This window comes from Micropterus salmoides, unplaced genomic scaffold (assembly GCF_014851395.1).
Source record: "Micropterus salmoides isolate LMB-PRFRI ecotype aquatic unplaced genomic scaffold, ASM1485139v1 Ms_hic_scaffold_17, whole genome shotgun sequence".
Classification (NCBI taxonomy): domain Eukaryota; kingdom Metazoa; phylum Chordata; class Actinopteri; order Centrarchiformes; family Centrarchidae; genus Micropterus; species Micropterus salmoides.
This window is the reverse complement of record NW_024040817.1, coordinates 14506194-14524430: the sequence shown is the minus strand read 5'-3', so window position 1 is coordinate 14524430 and position 18237 is coordinate 14506194. Positions and strand designations below refer to the sequence as shown.

Below are 18237 nucleotides of genomic sequence, written 5' to 3'. Positions count from 1 at the left end.
TAGTGCCACTCTCTGCATAGTAATTTTGTTGATCCTGATTGTGATTGCACAGCCGTACTGGTGGCCGTCAGTCTGACCTGGCATGACTACAGCTCATCCCTCTCTGTGCTAAATGCTGAATGCCGCCCCAGACAGTGCAGCCATCAGCCATCAGGGCTGCTGTGCTGTGTGTTTTTAATTACTCTGCTGATTGGATTAGGCCCTCTCCCGCGCTGACACGTCCCCTCCACCTAATAGGGTGTTATCGACAAAACCAAGCACATACATCCACTCGCCTGTGACGTCTGATTTGTCAAAGTGGCCTTTTTTTTGTCTTGAATGGAGTGGAGTAGCTGACGTTCTCTTCTAATAGACATTTCTATCCTGCCCCAGCAGCAAGCCCTAGAGTAGTTAGACAAAAGCTGGACTGTTATCCAATAAAGTTTTATGGTGTGAAATCTTAAAAGATTACCCCACAGATTTAAATTCTTAAGATTCTTTTTTATTTTTTGCTTTGAAGCTGACATTGGTCTGCACCTTGCTGCATGTGAGAAATTGAAACTTCGTCTTTGACAGACATGTTAGCCCTACTTGCCTAAGTGCTACTCGTGTATTTTCATTACATGTGAGTCACAGAGCTAAACATCTGTTTTTCTTAAACAAAAAAAAGAAAATCTTTGAAAAACCCAAAAGGTCTTGGTTTTTGTGCTGTTTCCAGAATTCTTATTCTTCTAGCCATGTGGATGAAAAAAATCCTGTTTGCTGCACAGCTGAAAAACATTTTTAACCTGTTTCCCAAATTGCGACTCTGTTTTCTAATCCAAACAAAGATGGTTGCTTGAATGTCTTTGCTTAATTTCTACAACGTGAACCAAAATATAACACATTTATAATCAGTTATAATTGTATATTCTTTTCTATATTGATGGTACTTTCTATTATGTTGTATTTTCATTCAAAATAGTGCTTAGCTTTGTGACTCAAATGTAATGGTTATGCATGAGGAGCACAAACTGGTGATAAAGACAGATGGGAACTAACTCTCGGCAAGAGAGCAAATGAGCAAAAATGTCAAACTATTCCTTTAGCCCCTTGTTGTAACATTTGACCTTTAAAACACAAAATTTACTTACTGCTGTTTGCATCCTTATGGGACTTCTTTATCTTTTGACCAATGCATCCCCACAGATCAGACTGAAGCAATTAATATCCTGAAGATGAACTGGCACTCACTAAAGATTCAGCCACAGCAATTAGTGGACTCACAATATCCAAGTTTAATTTCACTTTCTTAGTAGCCAAAGGATGATTTGCAATAAAAGAGACTAATTGAAGACACGCTGGCAACAGGCCACAGAGACAAGACAGATTGACATGCTTAGCTACCAGCTACAGCAGCCAGGATTTACAAGCACTTGGCTACAGGCTTGCTTTAATTTGAAGCCTTGCAGATGTACATACATCCTTTCAGCATCTTATTATTAAAAGGACAACATCATTTAAGAACGTTCACACTCTCCATCACCACAGCAGAGCGAGTCCTGCTCCAGTTTTGATGACTATTTAAACTAAATAGGCATATTTTAGGAAAGTTCTCTGCAAGGATGAGAGAGAGTGTCCACATTTGGTGTTGACAGTCATGCACTGAGGGGCAGGCCGTTTTTGTCTCTGTGCCTGCACACTGTCAAAACATCCAGACAGCGGCATCTGGCTATGTCTCAGAGTAGCACAAAGAAATTTTAGCATAATTCATCTACACATCTGGAGGGATGTCTGAGGAAGTTAAAATCTGACTCTCTGATTCGACTACCACCATGTTGTTCCTCTCCCACCTGTGCACAGTCAATCCCCCCTTCTCCCTCTGTCTATCTTTAAATACATGTTGTCTTCAGATTAGATAATGCCTTTCTTTATCCTGCTACTATCCGGATGTGCTCTGCCACCCTTTGCTCCTTAGGTCTTTCCATTTGGAGGGAGCTCTATTATCTGTAGACCCATCTGTCACAAGGATTTAGATGAATAAATGATGCTGAATGTCATTGTTATGACTTTAATGCTTAATACTCCACCAAGCTCTATGCATATTGTTCGGTTAAGGGGTGACATATTTGCTATTTCATAAGCTCACAAGCTCACTTGATTAATCTGCAATACTAATCTGCTGAATTGATATTGAGGACCATTATTCTCTTTTGAAGGTTAGATTTATTTAAAAACAATATTTATATCCCACTTGGAATTTTCCCATGGTAATAATGACACTGATTGATAAAGTTATAAATGAAAAGTGATATAACAGCATTTCTTATCAGGCTATGACACCAGGGGACCCATGTATAAGCAAATACACCCCCCCCACACACACACACACACACACACGCACACATATAGGGAGGAGGAAATCTGCCAATCCCCGGCTAAAAAAACTCAGATGACAGATGACTCATTCTTTGCTTTCGCTCCATGCAACATCTGCAACTTAGAGTCTTTGCGGTCATTAAGCCCCTCCAGCTTTAAGGAAGATGCCCTGGTGGTGGAGAATCAAATACGGCCAAACAAGGGCCTGAAAAAGCAAAAGATATCCATGGGTATTTACTTCGTATGTCGTCACATGCAGGACAAGTTCATAACATAACATAACGTCTGCTTGAATCTATGGGAGGGGCTCCGTGTTGCTGAAGCTGCAAATGGATTGCTGGAAAGTTCATACATGCAGAGCGAGGACATTCGGAATATTTTGATCTGATCACACCGGAGCTGATTGGCGTTGCAGCTTGATTTACTTTTTACTGTTTTTTTTCATATGTTTTGAATGTCTTCTTAATGAAAGTGGCACATTTGAGTCCAAGTTGCATCAGGATTTTACTAGGAGGGTGTCTTTGTGATTCAGGCAGTTGTGACCTTCAGGACCATAAGAAGACTGAATATATAAATACTAAACCTTGAGTGAAAAGGTAAGAATTAAAAGTTTTTTTTAAGTTTGCACTCCATTGAAGTTGGTGACTAAACCTTGATTACTGTGTATTAAAACAAACCTTTGTTATTGGGCAAATATATGAAGTAAAAAGATTTTGCATCATTTTCAAATCATATCACTGACAGCTAAATAGAAAAAAATATTCTAAATAAAAATGAGCATGAGCAAACTTAACAGGTAGGAAAAACTTAAAATATTGTCTGATGATTACTAATGAGTGAATCTTTCCCGTAGTTGTAGTTTTCCTTAACAATGCTGTTTAAATGTCTTGTCTCATATCGCCATCTGTCTCTCCCACGCCTTCTGTGTTCAAACCTCTCAAAAAGATTCACTCATAAACCCTCTCACCATGGAGCACTCCCCGTCTATGAGCTTGTCAGTGGTGGATGGAGATGAGGTGGAGGACCAGCGGCCACTCCTCCCACCACGCATGGTCCCTCCACCTCAGGCCTGCTCTCCGCAATGTGGGATACACCAAAACATCCAAACATCAGCTGATCACACCGTGTGGCTGGACAGAACCCAGGCCATGGCCACCACACCTTTATACAACGGCCACCTTTATGTGACACCTTCACCACACTCCAACAGGAGGGGAGACAAAGGCAAAGATAAGAAATGTGAGAAAAGGTCTGGGGGGAGTAGACAAAATCCAGCACGCAAGGAGCATAATCACCAGTGCAAAGCCAGAAACGCAGGAGCTCACAGACTTCAGGAGAAAGTTACCTCTTTCACTGACATCCCTGTGTCTCCCTGCGAGTCACCCTTTAAGAGCCCCCGCAGGTCACACATAGACATCAAGGAGGGCAGAGGGCGCCGCAAGTCAGCCAACGTTTCTTTGGAAATGCACGATCGCCAGAGTCTCCCAGAGATCATCATCACCAGTAAAGATGATGACTTACGGCCACAAAATGATAAGTCCCAGTATCACCAGGACTTGTCTGAGGCCAAAGGCCTGCTGCCAGGAGCCGAGCATCCCAGTCCGAGCCCCATTCCCAGTTCCAGTTCCGGTTCCCATCCCAGCCCAAAAAAAGTGGACGCCAAGGACGACCCATACTGGAAGACCCACAACATCGGCTGGCGACTGGTACACAGGAGGGCTCTGTTTTTGAGGAGGCAGCGGCTGAACGACTGCGCCCTGGCGGTTGGGATATTCGGGGTGGTCCTGATGGTGACGGAGACAGAGCTCTCCTGGAGCGTCTACAGCAAGGTCAGAAGTAGGGGAAACCCAGACTGAGACCCTGAGAAATCCTTTGAGAAATGTGAATGGAAATAGGGGCTGTAAATGTTTTGCAAGAGTTAAAAAAAGATTTTTAAAGAAAAGAAATCATATGCGGGCAAGTGCAGTTATTAGCTTTTCAGGAAAGAGCCTATCGCTAGATTTTTCAAAGCTTTACTGCCTGAGAAATCACATTTTGTATAATTAAATAGCACACCTTTTACTCCATTTGTTATTTTGTTATTTATTTGCGTTTTTTTACTTCACCGTCCCCACAAACGCGGTCATGACCTTTATAATCACACAGTATTAGAAAATCTGTCAATATAAGAATTGAGCTCCTGCCAACTGCAAACTGCCGGATACAGTGGTCAGTGGTCATTGTATCAAGCAAGTGGATTATCTAAATGTATGGAAGATTAAAAGACTACACAAGATCATTTGGTGCCATTTCATAGATGGAGCATTGTAATGACAATCAGCCATCAGCTGACAATGATGTTTGTGTGTGTGTGTGTGTGTGTGTGTGTGTGTGTGTGTGTGTGTGTGTGTGTGTGTGTGTGTGTGTGTCTCCCACAGAGCTCTATCTACTCCCTCACACTCAAATCCATCATCAGTTTCTCTACAATTATCCTGTTGGGCCTCATCATAGCGTACCACTGCTGTGAGGTGCAGGTAACTTGGCTGTTCATAATCACACAAACTGTGTAAGCTGCTTTTTAAGGATTGTGAAAAACATTTTAACTACTGCATTTACTGTTGGTGTTGAATGGTTGAATCTGTACCACAGTTTCATATTTTATAAATTCATCATATTTTTTGTTTGTAAAATCTGTAATCTGTAAGTAACTAGTAACTCCAGCTATCAGATAAAGTACATTTCCCTTCTGAAATGTATTGGAGCAAAAGTATAAAGCTGTACCCAATTGAAATACTGAAGTCAAATACCTGAAAATTGTACTCAAACATAGTACATAAATGTGCTTCATTTTCCACCACTGTTTACTCTACTGATTTAGCATTGCAGTCTTTTAACATTGTCAGACCCACTGACCCACGAAGGGCAGTACAAAAAGGGTATCAGAATGAATGCAGCAAAACCAGAATATTTTTTTATTCCACTAGTTCTTCTTTCTTGTCAAAACCTGGCACTTAAATTACCCACAATGTACCTCGACCGCCAAGGGCTGAGTCAGAGATTAGGCTGTTGTATTCTAGTAGCAGTGAATGTAGCCTCGATGCTAGCCTCTAGCAGAAACGGGGAGCAGACTACATAGGTCTGGTAAACTCTTTTCTTGATTACTCCACACCCACAGATTTATTTTCTTTTTCAAATCTGTAGTCTTCAGCCCCAAATGACACTGACATAAGTGACATCACTTGAGGCAATTTATCAAACTTTGCGCAGCTTTCTCTGGAGCCACAAAAGGCTATATAGACCTTTTTTGACATATGTAGAACCCCCAACACCTCTATACAGAATATGTTGTGTAATATCGGTGCCATTTCCCATTTAATCATCTTTTATCCCCAGATTAGATGCTGATTTTAGCTACAATAAGCTCTTTCCACCTCTCTGGTAGCTCTACGTTCACGATATTGGTGCAGAGGATTGGCGGATTGCAATGACAACCGACCGTCTGGCTCTGGTAGCCCTGGAGTTGGCAGCAGTGGCCATTCACCCCTATCCAGTGGGTCTGGTTGCGTACTTCCAGCAGACCTTCCAGCACACCCCGGGTCGCCTGTCGCTGTCAGAGACAGAGCTGGAAATCATCCTGGCTCTGCCCATGTTCCTGCGGCTCTACCTGCTGGGCCGGGCCATGATGCTACACAGCCGCCTCTTTACTGACACCGCATCTCGCAGTATTGGAGCACTCAACAAGGTCGGAGGTCACCTGTGTGCTCCCCTCAGAATCCCCTGGCTTTGGGCTTAACTGGCTTGGATAGTACTGTGATGATCATTACACCTTTGAATTAAAGAGAAGAGTGAAATTTGAGGCTTTGCAATGTCAATTTTGATAGGATTTTAAATTGAATATTAGTCTATATTTTGGACAGTGATTTGGGCTGGACATCCTCTATGAACATTTCACGCTCATCTGTTTATGTCTTATAGGTGGGCCGAGGGGTCTGTAGAGGTTTGAATCTTGAGGTCTGACTATCACAGTTTTGCTCCCATGAATCCCAGTGGTTTCACATGCTGATTATGCCCCTTGCTTGCTCCCCTTTGCTTGTGTTTTCATTTCCACAGTTGATAATATCCACCCGGCTAATCCCTTCCCTTATAAATGCTATTTAAGAGTGACGAAAATGACCTTTGTCTCCACTCTGCAATGCCAAACCTACTATCCATGTATCAAGCCAGATTGAGAACAAGTTTTCTTATCCCTCATCTCCACTGCATTATATAATCATAATCTGACAGGTGCTATCCTAAATAGTCTGGCTAAGTAGGACCCTACTGTCAAAATGATGATGGTGTAAATGCATCCCATTTGTGATCTTCAGATACACTTCAACACCCGGTTTGTGGGGAAAACGCTGATGACCACCTACCCCGGGACTGTGCTGATGATTTTCAGCGTCTCTCTGTGGATTGTGGCAGCGTGGGGCTTACATGTTTGTGAGAGGTATGTGATGATATGTTGGTCTACCGCTGAATCCAGCGTGCTCAAGGCCTATATATTTAATATTTAATTATCATCCAAATGTTGTCAGACATCTACAGTAGAATTACTTTACTGCAGCAACCAACCATATTTTCACTCTGCTGTGCTATATCTGTACTTGCTGGATGACACACGATCAAATATTACATAATCTTGAATTGATGTTGATAATGTAAGAGTTTTTTGGATGAATATTGGTGTTTTTAATACAGCAGAAACTAGGAGTGGGGGAGAGGAAAGTTCAGTAAAGCACAATTTAAGACCTGAAAAGACCCAATATCAATATAACATTGATTTATCTGATGGCTATACATTCCCAACACTGTGCCAGAGAGAAAATATGAGTCCTTTCTCATTCCTTCAGACACCACAACTACAGAGACCTGAGCAGCAACTACATGGAGGCCTTGTGGATGGTCTCTGTCACCTTCTTATCCATCGGTTATGGAGACGTGGTGCCTCATACCTACTGTGGTCGCAGCATCTGTCTCCTCACTGGGATAATGGTGGGACAGAAGATTTCATAGTTTCCTATACAACATGTGGAAGTCAGATTAGTTCAGATTCTGACTAATAAAAATGTCTAAATTGTGACTCTCACAGGGAGCAGGCTGCACAGTCCTGGTGGTGGCGGTGGTTGCCAGGAAGCTGGAGTTGACCAGAGCAGAGAAACATGTTCACAACTTCATGATGGACTCCCACATCTCCAAGAGGGTAAATACTAGTATCTACCTCAGTGTGGCTTCATTTTGTATATTAATGTTAAATAAATAGGCCTAAAAGTAAGAGAGATTCTGCACAGACTACGACTTGTTGTCAGCGAGTTTTCATTTTGTTTTTGTTGTATTGTACACCATGACAGCTTACAAAGTGCAGTTTTTATGCCAGCACACATCAGATACAACATATTTGTGTGTACTGTAAAAACAATCTTCAGTACAAATTCATACAAATTCTTTACAGAATATTCCAGCAGCATGTTATGTTGTTGATACTGTATTGATCGTATGACTGTAAACATTTATAGAAAAAGCCTAAGAACAGCCGACACTAGACACTAACTATCTCACCCCAGAAACAGATTTCTTTTCTCTTGTTTTAAGAAAAAGTTGAGTGTAAGACAAAATGACTGTAGGACACTGGGTTACATACTTCATGTTGGTGTTATTCAGCATGTGCAGTCCATAACAGTGCTTTTGCATTATGTGCACAAACATGTAATAATGCTCCAGAGGGATTTTCTACATCCTTTCTCTAGATAAAAATTGCTGCAGCAAATGTGCTGAGAGAGACTTGGCTTATCTACAAACATACTAAGCTGTCAAGAGAAAGAGACCACACCAGAGTCCGAATGCACCAGAGAAAGCTGCTTCTGGCCATCCACCAGTAAGACACTTAACCCTCATGCAAAGCTGCTTCTGCACAGGTTACAGTACAAGGAAGCTTTCTCACATTAGTACTTTTATTTTCATATTAGATGGCATCGTTCTGCACGGTGGTGCAGCGGTTAGCACTGTTGCCTCACAGCAAGAAGGTTGTAGGTTCAAACCCAGGTTTCTGTATGGAGTTTGCATGTTCTCCCTGTATCTGTGTGGATTCTCTGGCTTCCTCTCACCATCTGAAGACATGCAGGCTAGGTTAAGTGGTGTCTCTAAAATTGCCTTTAGGTGTGAGTGGTTGTTTGTCTATGTGTGGCCCTGCAATGGACTGGTGACCTGTCCAGGGTGTACCCCACCTTTTGCCCGATGTCAGCTGGGATTGGCTCCACCCCCCTGTGACTCTGTACACAGGATAAGCGCTTGACGATGAATGGATGGATGGTTTTACATCCTGGTTATGCAGTGCCAGTATGTCAAAATAAACATGAACACCCCACTCTTCTCTCCAAGCGATTTTTGATTCATTTATTATTTTACTTTAAATGATCCAAACATTATCGCCAACCCCAATACCCATTTTCAACAGAAAATGACTAAATGCATTGGAAATTGTGTTTTTTTTTTTTTTATCAAATCTGGGCAATAATCTAAACTAAAGATAAAATTTGTGCCATAAATTCATGAAATTTAATGACCAGTGCCATTCCACCCAAATCACAACATATCTACCCCTGTAGAGGTATAGTATGTAGCAATGCAAAGTGAGACTATATAACTTATTGTAAGAAATAACACATTATTTCTTATACAAATGAAAAGGTCCCAAATCCATACTTCATACCACTTATATGCTGTTATGACCTGGCTTAAAGGCCACAATAAAAGGGAGCCGCACCATGGTAAACATTTAACAAAATATGTTTATTTAAACCAAGGTTAAGCAAACTTAAAAGGGTATTTCAAACTAATATAACCAAAGTATGAGGGATGTAGTCTGTTTCAGTAGTGTCTGGGCAGGATGTTGGTTGCATGAGTGTATATGTGTGCAGGTGTTGTAGTATGCAAAAACAAGATAAATACCACAAAGTAAGAGTCCAAAACCAAACTAAAGGAGAAACCGGGGAGCCAGCCGCAGGAAGGTCTGACCTGGTCTTGACAGCAGCCTTCTGCACAATGAGAGAACAAGGTTACAAATAGCCTACACTCAAGACACAGAGGGGGCTCAGGTGCTTTCAGTTAACATAATCAGTTCTTGAGCTACAAGGGAGAGAGAGACAGAGAGAGAGAGAGAGAGAGAGAGAGAGAGAGAGAGAGAGAGAGAGAGCGCACACCCACTCATGATCCCACAGGGCATCACATATGCATTATGTACTTTACTATATAAACATATCAACATAGTTTACCATTTTATACTAAAAGGAAATTATACAATACATTTGATGTCAAATGTGTTTCAAACTTTGGAAAATGACCGCAGATTAAAATTCACAAAAAGACATCAACGTGTTTTTCCTAAGATTTAATACTTTTTTAGTTTGGTTGTCCAAGATTTTGTGTTGCTGTTTCACCACCACCCACATTTTTTCCTGCTGTGAGCAGCCCTTCCATTTCCTTTGTGCAATGCATTGTGGGAAAATAGTGTCCATCCACAACACACTCAAAAATCGACTTTATTTGGTCTGCATGCTGAATGGTTTGAATACTTTTTTGTCCCTTTTCCAGTGTGTAAACTAAAAACCTGCTTAGAATCTGATTTGATACAAATCTCTATGGGCTGATATTTCTGTCAGTAGAATCTGGATTTGAATTTGAATAATTTAGATCTGAATTGCTCCACTTGAATAATTGCATAAAAAACTGAATTTGAATAGCATAATTTGAATTTGTATTGTTTAAATTAAATAATTGTATTGAAAAACTGAATCTGAATACCATAATTTGAAATTGAATTTAGTAGTTTGAAACTGAATTCCAATAAACTTGAAACTGAATGTAATAATATGAAACTGAATTCAGTTGCGACTTAAACTGTATTTAAACCTCACTAAAAATTCAACTCTTTATATACTTTCAATTTCAGTTCTTTTAATTCAAATTCACTTTTCTCATTTCAATATCAATCCACATGATTCAGTTTCAAAGTCAAAGACACTTCAGGGAAGAGCAATCAACCCATTTCCATCTAAAATAATGGCAAAATAAGATTCCCACTTGATTTATTAGGTATGTAAACACTTTCCTAATGAGTTTATGAATTAAATCATCAGATCTGAGTCCTTTTCAAATCAGTATAATGTTCATTATATGAAAATAGATGAAAATAGCCGATAAAACAGGATATGCTTTAGGGTGGGACTACCTTATGGGTATTATATATATGGCTGTTGTAAAGAATACAGGCTTGATCTGCACTCGATTGCCCTTCCTGAAGGACCCTGAAGTGTCTTTGACCTTGAAACTGAATCTTGTGGATTGAAATTGAATTGAGAGAAGCAAATTTGAATTGAGAGAACTGACATTGAAAGTACATAAAGAGTGTAATTTTTAGCGAGGCTAAAATACAGTTTCAATTGCAACTAAATTTCTATTCATATTATTACATTCAGTTTCAAGTTTGTTGCAATTCAGTTTCAAATCTAAAATTCAATTTCATATTATGCTATTCAGATTCCGTTTTTCAATACAATTATTCAAGTTAAACAATATGAATTCAAATTATGCTATTCAAATTCAGTTTTTTGCAATAATTCAATAACAGCCCATACAAATCGTTGGTCTGGTATGACCAGTAGCTAAAATTAGATTTTACTCTTTAACTTTCAGCATCATTCCGTAATTGTTCCTTATGTGGCCATTATAGTTACATAGGCTTGCTTTAATTCAGCACGATACCCAATACAATGGAGATGATGGGAAATTAGTTTGTGTTTGTCAAAAAAAATTAAATGACATTTGAAAATAAGTGTGTATTAAGGTACAAGGTAGATTTATTTGTCATTTTACAACACTGGGTTACATAATGAGATTACATTTGTGGTTCCCTACAAAAATTGGAAAATAAAACTGAACATGGTGGAGAGCTAAGGATGAATTGAGGAGTCTCACTTCCTGGGGAAAGAAGCTGCTTTGAACTCTGGTGGTAAAACAGTGGATACTTTTGTTTCTCTTGCCAGACGGCAGCAGGGTGAACAGGCTGTGGCTGGGCTGGGTTCTGTCTTTTTGTATCCTTTGGGCTCTGCGTAGGTACCTCATCTCAACAATATCACTGATGCTTGGTAGATGGTACCAATAATCTTCGAGCCCTCTGGTCTTGGGCCGTGCACATCCCATGCCAATTTGTGATGTTTCCCGTCAGGATACTCTATTGCTCCTAATAAAAACGTGGCACAGGAATTTTGCTTAAAGGTTCAGTGTGTAATATTTCTGAAGATCTATCGACAGAAGTGCAATATAAGATACATAACTATGTTTTCAGTGGTGTATATAGATCTTACATAATAAACCGTTGTGTTTTTATTACCTCAGAATGAGTCATTTTTATCTACATAACCGCGGGTCCCCCCTTCCATGAACGTCGCAATGTTGTGTCATCATGTTTCATTGCATTTCGTCACTAAGTTCTTCTTGTTCTACTTCTGGTAGATTTCAGGCTGTGTAGACACTCAACACTACGTTGAAAACGTACGTATGAAGAAGAAGAAGTAATAATTCCCATGTCAACTGGAATGCACCGAACAGCAGGGGTCACATAATACTAACTTCCATTGACATGGTGTGTGGTTAGCTCAGCTGGTAAAGTGCAGGACTCACACCTTAAGGGTTGTGTGTTTAATCCCACCTCGGGATTATTTTTTTTTCTCTCTTCCACAAATGGATTCTGCAGCGACTTTCTTAAGCTCACATTACAGCATGTGCTGCAGTGTTTGTGTTTCAGTGTTTGATCTGCATCCTTAACCTACAGATGCTTTTTCATTTCCCCAGTATCTCCAGGCAGAGGACATTTAGGGCAATCATGTTCTCTGACTGCTACTTCAGAGGCGTGTCAGGCAGGCTGTTGCAACTGTTGCTGTCATGACTGAGATCTATTTCAGCACCGCTATCAAAGAATTTATTCATTTTTATTTTTTGCCGCTATCAAAGCACCAAAATCTGGCTGTGGGCCAGATATTATTGCTGGTGGGCAGTTTTGGCGAGGATACATAATCACAGAGAAGTAAACATGTTTCCCTTGTCAATGTTTGTATAAACTTTATCTATTATGGGGTTTATAATGCTGTGGTGGAGAAACAGTGACAATGTTACACACCAGGGACGTGCACAGGAATTTTGAAGGGCAGTTGCTCTGACCTGAAAAAAGGCACTAAACACAGTATCCAAAATGTATTAACAATATAAATGTCACCAAAATACATATGAGAAAAAGAGTTCCTTATATTATTGTTTATTGTTTTTTTTAATCATTATTTTTTTTTTTCCTTTTTTTTTTTTATTTGAAAATAAATAATCTAGATTGAATTGACAGATGGGGAAAACTCGCTTCTAATAAAATATTAAATAAAAAAAACGCTTAGATTTCGGAAAAAAATACAATCCTTTTTTAACCTTTTGGCTTCCCGTACATTCAGTTGCGCTTCTAGCTCGTATTCACTTCTGTTGGTACGTATCACGTATGGTAACTGGGCAAAACTACGCATGATTTGTTGTAGTATGATTGCATAAAGGAAGGAAACAGGAATTCCGGTAGGGATCAGAATCGACTGACGTGCAGGCAGCGCTGCAGCAGTGCAGCCACTTAAACAGAGTTTGCCCTTCCCCTACTGACTTTCACTTTCGGTGCCCGAATGGAAGTGAATGAGGCTTTGCGATAGCGATTATTTTTTTATTTTATTTTTTTTTCTCGGAAGGGCGAGTCGGAAGGGCAACTTGAGTCAGGAAAGGCAAACGGGCAGTTGCCCGGGCAACCAGAGCAACCCCCCTGTGCACGTCCCTGTTACACACTGTCAGTGTTATCTGTCAGTGGCCAAGTATCATTAACATATGGTTTTACTGAATAATTAAGTAAATATAATTTCATAATAAATATACTTAAAGAAACCTATTTTCCTGACTGGCTACTCTCTGCTGTCTCAGAATAGACACCTTTTGTGCTGTGTAAGCCACCGTAGCTGTCCTGCGCACTTTGAAAGTGTAACTGTGTAGTCAGCGGTAGACTGGAAAGTTCGTTGCAATTCACAACCTCACAGCTAGATGCCACTAAATCTTACACACTGAACCTTTAAGTGTCAAACAAGGGTTTCTGAGCTTTCTTTACCAACATGGAGATGTGAGTTGACCAAGACAGATTCTCTGTGATGCTGAATCCCAGGAACCTGACACCGTTAACCTGATCCACTTCTAGCAAAACAAAGTCTCTATACATAGTGAACAGTTGACAGTGTGTTGTGTTTAAGGGTTCCATATTGGTAATGTGGGTGAAACTTCTCTTTGTATCACTTTGTGTATATGGTAATGTCATATAAACCTCCTTTAGCACCTACAACTAAATTATGTTGTTCCCAGGCTGCGGCGAGTGAAGATAGAGAAGAGGATACTTGCAGACCAGGGCAACACACTTGTGGACCTCTGCAAGGTGAGAGAGGCAAGTGAATGCATCATTTCATATTGCATCTTGTCAGAGCCTCAAAAAGTTTCATCTAATTTTCCCTGATGCCCTTTCTTTCTCTGCATGGACCTTCACGCACCACTGTTGGCACTGACCACCAACACAGATGCAGAACATGATGTATGACGTGCTGTCGGAGGTGCAAGGCTGCAGGGGGGAACTGGACACACACATTCACATACTGGAGAAGCATGTGGAAGAGCTGAGGGAGGGCTTCAAGAGCCTGATGCCGCTCCTCTCCAACACCCTATCCACGCAGAACTCCTCCATCCGCCACCTGCTCAGGGAGAGGGAGGTGAAGACAGAGACTGCGAGTGCGAGTGTAGACAGGTAGAGAGAGGCTGAGGGAGGTGATGGGGAGAAATAAAGGCTTCTCAGGTACTCCTGGAGATTTCTGTCTATAATGCAGCTGAAATGATCATTTTGGGACATTTTTCTTACAGAGTTGGACAGATAGGTGTTAATTACAAGGTGTAGGCTGTCCAGAAGTATGTAAAATTGTATTAATAGAAACGGCTTTGTGTAGAGAAAATACCATAAAACCAAAAAGTAGAAATTAGTCATTATTCACTTCATATGAAGGATTTTTGTATCTCTCCTGTAGTGACAGAAAATAACAACATGCCAATGATTTGTGAACATTTGATTATACCAGAGCTGCAATGATTAGTCGACTGAGAAAATACAGATGGGTGAAGTGTCTCAGTATTGAGTCACGTTATCATGAGCACTCATCATGAACACTATTCCTCCACAAGATATTCCCTTATTTATATAATGTATACAACCTTTATGTAATCAGGTATTCTCATTGAGATCAAGATATATTTTGTAAGAGACCAGAGTACAGCAAACAAGCATTGCTAGACGTAACAAATGGACATATCACAGACAGTCACTAAATAGATTTAAAGATGAAAGTTTATGTAGATGTTATTAGAGAGCAGTCTTTCTTTTCTTATAGGTGTAAAACTAGGTTGAAATCTGGTGACTAAAAAATAAAAAAAATTCACACTCACCAAATCGTTCAGGGAAGCCTGGTGTACAGCATTTGATGTTTCTCCACATTTATTCAGTTTTTTTATTTGTCCCATCTTTAACTATTACGACCAATTGTTTAAGGATTTTTGTCAAGCAGAAATGCCAAATATTCAGTTTTGTTGGGGTTTTGGACTGCCAGAAAAAATAACCTGTTTTAAGATATTGTGATGGGCATTCCCCCCCCCCCACGTCTTACAGACCATCTGATAACTGATTGATTATCTAATCACATTGATAATGAATATAATTGTAAGCCCTTACCATCATCACTCCCAATGTCAGTCGTTATCCCTGTGAGAACTGCAATTTTCTGACAATAAAAACTGCATTTAAATAGTTTTATTATAATATAAAGATGTAAACCTACATGCAGATATCCTGTAGTACTTTCTAATAAAAATGATGACTATTGCCTTTGTTTTATGTATGATGGATCCTTACACAATCCTTTCCTCGAAACAGGAAAATAACCACACACTAACCAGTCCACTAGCCAAAACAATATTTTATTAAGAGAGACAGGGTTGGAGGGTGGAGTTACAGCAACAACCGATCTGTCGACATGAACAGTGGAAATTCATCTGCTGTCCAGTCCATCTGCTGTCCAGTCCGTCTTCAAGTCTCGTCTCAGATCAGACCGCAGGGTCTGCCGCCGTCTCTGGGGCATTAGAGCTGATATCAACCGGTCCATCCCCTCCTCTCCCCTTCAGCTCCAGGGAACAACAGCTAGTGCTGCTTCCTCCTGAATGAGCACCCTGCCAGAGGAGACAATGACAGTCAGACTGATGCTGACAAAAGAGAAGCCTTATTGTACAGAAATACTGCAGGCAGTGCACACATCTATTGTTCTACACAGTGCTTATACAAGTCATCGTTTTCCACCATGTGACTGATTTAGGTCAACATCTCCCTCTACCACCTTACTTTACATTTATTGTGCGAGGAAAGAAGTGGCACTAATGCAACATCAGGCTCAGAAGTGGAAGCATCGACAGCAAAACTGACTAAAATTATGGGGATTAAACAAGGTACATAATACTAACAATACCAGTAGTATCAGAAATTTACTATACAGTATATATTTTTGTTCTCAGCCTTCGAAAGGGGGGAGCCAGTGGTCTAGCTCAACCCTTCTGCAAACTGAGGTCAATCTAGCACTGGAATGAGATTGGAAGACCACGATAGAGGAAGTCCAGTCACTTGGCAGTGCGGCTTCAAAATGTGTCACATGAACAAATTCATGCATAACAACAATAATCCCTTTCACGTATGAAGCACCATCTAAACACCAACAATCAGGTCAATTTAAGCTATGTTAAATAAATGGCTGGTGTAAGATTGTGAACACAAAAGTGTAAAATGGCTCTAAACAGGGTCCTAACTGGCTGTCATGCACTAAGTTGTAGCATTTGGTAATGTGCTGCATATTCATTCATATGATGAATGAAATTTCAGTCATCTACAGATAAGGCAAAAAATATTTTGAGCTCATGCTACAAAACTGTATCCAGTTTTCAACCAATTCTTGAAAGCTCTCAGTGAGAAGGATTATGTACAAGGATGGTCCTCAAACATCAGTAACTTGCTGTCCAAGAAGGACCCTCGCATCAATAACTAAATATTGCACACATTAGTGAACAAACATTTTGGATTCCTATAAGATATACCACATTTCAGTTACTGAGAAATGGCGTGCATGTGGCCTGACTCAAGAAAAAACAGACAAACATGCAGCACCATATTGTAGGTTAATACTGACCCTCTGTGAGACGTGCTTTGCCTCCAGTGGGCTGACACAGGACTGTTGAACAGCCCACGCACAGCACGACTGTCTGAGCGTGGCTGAACACTGTCGTGATCTTGTAGCATCCTAGAAAAAGAGACAAGACACTGGTGGTTACAGCTCTTGACATGAAAACCCACTGTTACCAAGTTCAGCTGAGGTGAGGTGAATAAACAAACTATGCCAAGTGACAGAACGTAGGTACATTTTGATGTAGAAAACCAGTACCTGGACATTTCACATCCATGAAGTAAGAGTTGGGACTCTGAACAAGACGCTTCTTCTTGTGCCTCCTCTTTTCCTCCTCAGGGGATGGGTGCAACAAGTCTTTTGCGAGCTGGATTATTATTATTATTATTTTAAAAAAAGGGGGGACATGAGGTTAGTGATCAGAAAGATACCATCTGATTGATCAATTACAACCAATATTGAGGATAACGCACCGGCTGTCCCAGTGACATGATAGAACTCAGATCGTGGTCATTTAAATATAGCACCTTGCTTAAAAGCACACAGGTTAACTGGTGACATCGTTTTGATCTGCTAAATGAGTGCTGCGTTTGTACGATAAGGCTACTCGGCTGGCCTACATGGATTAGGTAACGCAGGCTACGCATTTCGATCAATCGCGCGTGATTCTTCAAATAATCGGGAATCAGTGGTAAAGTAACATAGTCAGCATTTAACACAGATCAAAACCAAACCGCGGCTGTTAATATTATGTTCTCTGGGCTATCAGACCGTTCAGATCCTCCGTTGAACTGGCTCCATGTTTGCGGTGTGTGCGCCGCCATCTTGTGTCACAATGCGCTCAAATGCACACTTATTTGTGTAAAACTGGGACCAAAACTCAACGAAAGCATCTAAAACTGACAACTGTCGAATCGCTAATGTCTTAGGTAAATAATGAGCTGCGTGGCGGCTCTGCAACACTCGATTAAAGGGTGAAAATGTCATTTTCTAATGGCCTCTCGATACTCACTGGCATGTTGGCGAGGAAATAGCCGCTGCCGAAAAGGAGGCATTACCGGAAGCGAGGGGTTCATATCGGTTGTTCCTTTGAGCACGAGCCGGACGTGACGAATTTTACACGACGTGGCGGCCATTTTGGTGAGGTCCAAACTCCACCCTGCTCCCTCGACCACGCAAACTTTTACATATTTTCTACCCAATGTCCAAATATGCACAATTACTATTTTGACAAAAATAAAACTTATGTTTCTATGAAAACTATAAATAAGAAAGTACATTTGGAATACAGAATATTATAACTTTAAGATAGCCTTCACTCTTTGATTTTGTTATGACAATCCCAAATGTATTATCACACTCCAAATTATTAGGCTATATCCTCTTTAAGAGTATATTTGTATGCTTGTAAATGAAAACAAACAATAAACTGTGGAACCTAAGAGATCATGCCAGTATTTTAATTTCTTTTAAGGGCCCCCTGGTGGCACTTCAGGGCCCCAAGAAGCTGCCAAACCTTACCCTCAGTATCAGATACCATATGTAACAGAGATTAACC

The 18237-nt window shown here is 40.5% G+C and overlaps 2 protein-coding genes and 1 non-coding gene across 3 annotated transcripts; 1 reads left to right on the top strand and 2 right to left on the bottom strand.

Annotated features, from left to right (window-relative positions):
- The first annotated feature begins 3305 nt into the window (after positions 1–3305).
- LOC119907589 (small conductance calcium-activated potassium channel protein 1-like) lies at positions 3306–15609 on the top strand. Its single transcript, XM_038725314.1, has 9 exons — positions 3306–4166; positions 4755–4850; positions 5759–6058; positions 6684–6805; positions 7209–7350; positions 7448–7558; positions 8103–8230; positions 13783–13852; positions 13992–15609. The coding sequence occupies exons 1-9, from the start codon at positions 3306–3308 to the stop codon at positions 14217–14219; spliced, it is 2058 nt and encodes a 685-aa protein (XP_038581242.1). The 3' UTR covers positions 14220–15609.
- On the bottom strand, positions 15417–17764 carry rps27.1 (ribosomal protein S27). Its single transcript, XM_038725315.1, has 4 exons — positions 17692–17764; positions 16938–17046; positions 16686–16796; positions 15417–15681 (listed from the first exon to the last, which is right to left on the bottom strand). Exons 1-4 carry the CDS (start codon positions 17695–17697, stop codon positions 15653–15655), a joined length of 255 nt encoding a protein of 84 aa, XP_038581243.1. The 5' UTR covers positions 17698–17764; the 3' UTR covers positions 15417–15652.
- LOC119908213 lies at positions 16009–16138 on the bottom strand. The gene has a single exon (XR_005445240.1). It is a non-coding gene; the product is annotated as a small nucleolar RNA SNORA35 (small nucleolar RNA).
- Positions 17765–18237: the final 473 nt, after the last annotated feature.

Coding starts and splice junctions, on each gene's coding strand:
- rps27.1 (XM_038725315.1), bottom strand. Junction 16,797..16,937: donor CATGGATGTGAAATGTCCAG/GTACTGGTTTTC, acceptor CTCTTTTTCTAG/GATGCTACAAGATCACGACA. Junction 15,682..16,685: donor CAAAGCACGTCTCACAGAGG/GTCAGTATTAAC, acceptor CTCCTCTGGCAG/GGTGCTCATTCAGGAGGAAG.
- LOC119907589 (XM_038725314.1), top strand. CDS start 3,306: ATGGAGCACTCCCCGTCTATGAGCTTGTCAGTGGTGGATGGAGATGAG. Junction 6,059..6,683: donor GTATTGGAGCACTCAACAAG/GTCGGAGGTCAC, acceptor TGTGATCTTCAG/ATACACTTCAACACCCGGTT. Junction 8,231..13,782: donor CTGCTTCTGGCCATCCACCA/GTAAGACACTTA, acceptor TGTTGTTCCCAG/GCTGCGGCGAGTGAAGATAG.